Consider the following 6,455-nt stretch of genomic DNA (forward strand, 5'->3'; position numbering starts at 1 on the left):
TGTTAACAACAGTTAATTACAGAAAGCAGCATCTTGAACTTAATTCCAACTTCCAACTAACTTGAAGGTTTTCTTTTTCGAGGAGGGGGGATATATTTTTCACAGTGCTCGCAGCGCCATCTGCTGACAGTTTTCATAACGAGTGCTAGGAACAGGAGTTTGGAGCTTGGAACAAAACAGAAAAAGCCAGTGTCCAAAAATTAAAATTTGTATCAAATGTTACAGATCTTATTTGGTTACCAAAATCAATATTTTCAATAGATTGAGAAGTAATTTCAGTGAATTTCGGTAGAAATTAAAAACAGAAATTTTCTACACATAAAATTATAAAAATTTATTTTTAAACAGATTATTTTCATAGTAACTTTTTACTGAACGTTTCATTCAGAAACGATTCAACTGAATAAGAGTTATTAATTTTTCATGCAATTTCTTATTGTTCAAAATAATTAATTTTCAGAGGACATATGTGCCAGAAGAATCTTTAAAGACATCGAATTATGTCTTGAAGAGAAGATCAGGTGGAGGATATGACGTAACTTTCAATAAAGATTCAATAATTAGAGCATTTGAAGATCCAGATACATTCATGACCAGTCCTAGTGGGCAATTTAATGGCCATGCTTATTTCATATATGGGAGAGACTCGCCCATTCGTGTGTAAGCAATATGAGTTTTTTATATGTCTGATTTGAATTTCTTAATTGATTCTAAATTTTTCTTTTCTAAGAAATAATTATAACTAGCTGAATATTTGTTTTTGTACGGTGTAATTGAAATGTAATTGACCAATATATCACGATTAATCAACACTACAAAATCATTCACGAAATTGAAAGACATGCACAGATATACTTAATTAAACTGAAACAGTTCCGATTTTTAATTATTATTATTTGCTGCCTTTCCCGGTGGCTTTATGTCTTCAGTTGAAAATCATGTTTTTAGAATTTCATCCCATCAAGCAATAATAAAAAATAATATATTCTGTAATAAAGAATAAAATATTCTGCAATAAAGAATAATATATTCTGTAATAAAGAATAGTTTATTATGTAATTAATCAAAAATAATTATATTCTGTATCATTTTGAATTACGCTGTTGCTTAAGGTCAACTAATTATTGTCAAAAGTTACCATTATCACTAATTTTCTCAGGTACCTAAGATTTGCTTATTTCCGGTACATTCATGTTATCAAAAAGCAAATCACGTTTTTAGAAGTTCATTCCTTCAAACAGTAATAAAGAATCAGATATTCTGTAATGAAGAACAAAAAATTATGTAAAAAAGAATAAATATTCTGTAATAAAGAATTATATATTCTGTAATAATGAATAATATATTCTGTAATAAAGAATAATATATTCGGTAATAAAGAATAATATATTCAGCAATTAATGGAAAATAATAATACTCCGTATCATTTTTCATAACGCTGTTGCTTGAGGTCTACTCTCGATAGTCAAAAATTACGTCATTGACATTATGGCAATTTTTTACAGTTTATATTTACGCGCAAGTTCTTTTTCTTCATTATTTAAACTTGTCAATGCATGTACTTATTGCAAAATGTACTTATTGCAAATATTAGTTCATTGAAGTTCTCGAAAATAATTAGTAATAGTGACACTGGTATTTTTATATTCATTTTTTGCGAGCGAGCAAATGTCGGAACTTATTTAGAAGGCCTGAAAAAAATTGCAAAACTATTATTGATGTCTGTTATGCTTAATTAAGTGCATCTGGAATTTCAGTTATAAGTACTATGGCAACCTATTATATCACTCGCTCCATTTGTTTTGACTTCTGTTTTTCCTTTACTACTCGAGAAAGGCTTGTTTCGCGCTGGAATCCTGATCTTATTTCTTTGGTTAATTTGATAAGCTCTCTGATGACTTACATTTTATGTTTTTCTTTTAAAACGTTCAATCTATTTCCTTCCCATTCTATTTTTTCTCTTGCCGAAAGAGCTTTTTTGGTTTCTTTTCTTATTTTGTTGCAGAATTATACATTAGGTTTAGTTTTCATCTGAAGTAATAATTCTGAAGTAATATTTATGTTATGAATTTTATGAATGTATTTTATATTGTATTTTATGTTTATTTTATGTATTTCATACAAAAAGATTTAAACGAAAGCGATGCTCTTACAGGAGCTGTAGAATTTCTTTTAAAAAATAATAAAGGGAAAGTAAGTCCTTAATATTTAGGTTTGCTTTAAAAAATATGTTTGTATAATGAATAATAAGAAGCAAAAACTTTTTTTTAAAAAAATGAGTATATATTGAGCTGTAAGAAAATATTGTATCATCTAATCTAAAAATCTTAAATTTCTCATATCCAGTTCTACTTCTTTTTATTTTCTAAATAATTTACTTAAAATTCGTTTTTTTTTTTGGAGAATTTGTATATTATAAGAATTATTTTAATGGTAAAACTTTGCGAATTTGTATTAAAGATGCAAAATAAGGAATATATGAACACAGAACAAGTTTGGTCATAGAAAAATAGCTTGTTATAAATGCCGATTTATTGAAAGTTATCAGTTATCCCTCTTGAAGTGAGGTGATAGTTCTCATTTTAAAAAGTTAAAAATGACAAGCAATACTCTTACTCATTAAACGTTATGAATATATAATTAAGATTTTTTGATTTGTGGTAATTTCCGAACCAGGCATCTAAAGCTTGTATTCGTACATAAAGCATATATATTTCAATCTGAAATTTTGATAAATATAATAAAGATCAAATTTCTAATCCCGGTTACTTTTTTTTGCTGTAAAAGTGATTTGAATTTATGTTTTGAACAATTAGATTTGTATAAGAGCCAATGAAATCCTATTTACATTGCTGTCTCACTTTAAATTTTATTTAGGCATTCAAAAAAAAATTATTGTCCTAAAGTATAGATATTGTTTTCTCATGATTTTGAGCACGTTGGCAAATTTGTGAGAAAGGTGAATCAGAATTTTACATAGTTCTCCTTTTTATTTTTTTAAATAGGAGTAAAGGAAAAGAGCTGCATTTTCCTGTCGGTTTTTGAGTGTTTAAGATATTTCAATTAAATTTTACTTATTTCAGTACAGTTTAAGAAAAAACACGGATGTGGTTTTTTCTAAAGAGCCTTTAATTAAGTTACTTCAATGCTGTTTTATTTATTTCATGAGTTTATGCAAAAAACCGTAGGTGAGTTTCTCTAAAGAGGCTTTCGTTTAGATATTTCAATGCAGATTTATTTATTTCTATAGAGTTAAGGAAAGGTACGTGGGTTTTTTAAGATCACCCTTAGAAATATTAAGATTGAGTCCTAGATCATGAAGATACTATCACATTAGATCAAAAGTTTTTCAGGATGGTCTGTTTATTTATTTTTTATTATTTTTTGTTAGTACTGTAATACTAAAACTAGTAATTTGAAAGCATGGAATAATTTAGAAAATATTACCAAAATATAAGAAATAGTACAACACTCATTAGTCCTAGTATACAATTTAATGATCATGCAAATTTCATATACGGAGGAGCCTCCCCTCTTACAATTTAAGCAACGTGGGAATTTTGTATGTCTGCCTTAAATTACTAAAAAAATAAGTAATCTAATTTTTCTTGGAAGAACCTGAAATTTTACTAGTCATCTCAAATCTTACGAATTAAAATAATTATTTGCCTTTCGTTTAAAAATTCTTTTGAATATCCATGCAGTATGCAATGTCTTGGTTGTATTTATTTTATTAATGAAGAGAACACAACCCTTTTCGTTGAAAGCAATTTATTGCAATATGTAAGTTTCAAATTACTTTGAAAACCTAAAATTTTTTCTTAGAAGTATTTTATTTTAACACAGTCACTTCAATTTAAATTGAAATAATAATTATAATTTCAAATTTAAGATCACGTTAAATAACATAAAATTTTGTAATTGTAGTCCTTAGTTCATTGAGTTTAATTTCGTCTCCCAGTTCATAATCTCTAAGTTTTAATATGTTTAAATGCAATATATTTATTGATCCTTATAAAATTAATAAAAACTATCTGTTACGTTTAAAATAGTTATCTTTTAATAAATTTATGAAAAGTCATGTACTCAATTTTGAAAAATAATAATTCGCATGCATTTTTTTAAAAAAAATTTCATTCCAGGGTCTGAATGACTTAATTATTTTTTGTAGCATTAGTTTGTTTCAAAATTTTATTTCTAACTATTCATTTATTTATTTATTGTCTTTTAACCTAGGAGATCTGAAGAAGAGCACATTAAGAATCATTTCCCGAAAGCTGAATTTATTGAATTTGAAGGAGGCTCTCACAATCTTCACCTGGAATATCTGGATAAGTTTGTTCAAACAATTTTGGACCGCTTATAGCAAAAACAAAAATGTCAGAACTTGATGTGAGCTAAAAACTGATTGTTGCAATAAACGATTATTCATGTCTTAAATTGTATAGGATTTTAATATGCTATCAAAGTCTACAACTGGTTGGGCTTCTGAAAATCTAAATTTAGGCTTCTCTGTTGGTTTTAATATCACAAGATCTTTGTACAAATACGTACTAAAACCAAGCTTTAAATACTGTTTCATGAATTCATTTTTCTTTCAGCATGATTGAACAACTACAATTGATTAGTGCATGCAGAAAGGGAAAAATCTGTGGTAGGAAAATTCTCTTAGAATTGAGAAGGATTTACAACTTAGAATATTCAGATTTGCAAAGATTAGTGCGACAAAATAAATAAATAAATAAATAAACGGATCATCCTGAAAAACTTTTGATCTAATGATCGGATTTTCATGTCTCGTGATTCTATCTTAATTGTAGTAGGGGGTGACGTCTAATGCTAATTAATAAGGGCAGATGATAGGTTAAGTCATGATATCAGACACAGAAACATATTTATTTGGATTTCTGACCTCCAAAATACACGGGGAAGCCGTATATATAATTTTAAGCCGTAATATAATTCTTCATTTTAAAAAACGAAATTTGAGCGAAATTGGTCGAATAGTTCCGGAGAATTTTAAAAATACGACTCCTGAAATTCTATTTTTCGGGAACTATTAAAGACCTTATACAAGACCTTCAAAACATAAATCAATATTCTAATAATATACTAATTTTAAGGAAATAAGCTAAAATATCAGGAAGGGGGATGATTTTGAACTAAAATTGGTTGCATCTAAATTTTTATAGTGCACATCGAAAAAGAAATTATGTGGCAGAAAAAATCTCTTAGTATATTGAAAGATTTGAAAATTGGAATATTCATATTTGTGCGCTTATCTCAAATACTGATATACAAGACTTTTAAGACTTTATTCTTTACTTTTAAAACATTGAGAAGAATTTTTTTTCTGATTTTCATACGCTACAAATAATATTTTGAGTAGCGTATCAAAGCAAAAAACGAAACTTGATTTTCTACGCAGTTAAGATTTAGATATCGTTTGTGAGTAAGATTTAGTTTATGAAATTTATCTTGATTGATATTCTATTAAAATGATTAAAGCTTCGAGTAATTTAATTTCAAAGATGAACATTTTTTCTTAGCTTTCACATTGTTATTTTCAATTTTGGATTATATTCAAGTTGGAAAAATATAGCAGCATAAGAAACAACGCCGCTCGAAATATCTCGAGTGCGCACAGCTTGACCTGTTTAGCGCGCTCGAATTAACTCGAGCGCACAAGTTACGGCGTTAAACACATCTACTGCACCTGTAATGAAAATCAATGAATCTGTTAGATTAAGTGCAAATTCAGTAAGACCAAATGCAAATAATTTTTAATACATTATTCATTGCTGAAAATTAAGGAAATATTTTCACGCTAAAATGAAGGTAAGCAAATTTTAGTCTTGCATGCCTTCAAATGAAAGTTCATCAATGAATGTACAGACATCCAAAAATTGTTAACATGTTGAATGTCCCGTGAGTCATAGGTGACCGGTGAAGCCAAGATTTTTAGAAACACATAATTCGAATAAATTTTTAATACTTTTAATTTTTTTCAATGCTATTATCGCTATAAAAATGGTTTGAAGATATTAATGCAATACATACTGAGAAAATCATTTTGGTAGACGGTTAAGCCATGTGAAATTAGCGAGGCATTCAATGTGTTATCAATAAATACACACAAAGACTTGTAAGTCTGTAAAGGACATATCCTGGGACATATCCGTTGCCTGTAGTAGTACCTGTAATAATTGGTACATATTAAAAACAATACGAATTACCATATGTATTGAATTACAAATTACAGAAATTAATTAAGGATTTGGCGACAGTATGAGTGAGGCGATTTTTTTCGATTTCCTTAAACGAATCAGTATCTTCTTACCGTTAAGTTTGAATTTGCTCTTTGGCACACAACTTACTTTTTTATTTCAATTACTGTTGATTTCAAACAATTTAATTTTTATTAAAATAAGTTTTAAAAAGCTAACTATAAATGA

The 6,455-nt window shown here is 27.8% G+C and overlaps 1 protein-coding gene across 1 annotated transcript in view; it reads left to right on the plus strand.

The window, feature by feature from the left end:
• The window catches only part of LOC107455954 (sn-1-specific diacylglycerol lipase ABHD11), a 30,320-nt gene extending 25,570 nt beyond the window's left edge, over positions 1 to 4,750 (plus strand). The window contains exons 5-6 of the mRNA XM_087156924.1: positions 461 to 660; positions 4,237 to 4,750. Of these exons, the coding sequence (XP_087013050.1) occupies positions 461 to 660; positions 4,237 to 4,366 (330 nt within the window). The 3' untranslated portion in view covers positions 4,367 to 4,750. The remainder of the gene's footprint in view (positions 1 to 460; positions 661 to 4,236) is intronic.
• The last annotated feature ends 1,705 nt before the right edge of the window (positions 4,751 to 6,455 follow it).

This window comes from Parasteatoda tepidariorum, chromosome 2 (genome assembly GCF_982258835.1).
Source record: "Parasteatoda tepidariorum strain Cologne lab strain chromosome 2, Ptep-v5.0, whole genome shotgun sequence".
NCBI classification, from domain to species: Eukaryota; Metazoa; Arthropoda; class Arachnida; order Araneae; family Theridiidae; genus Parasteatoda; species Parasteatoda tepidariorum.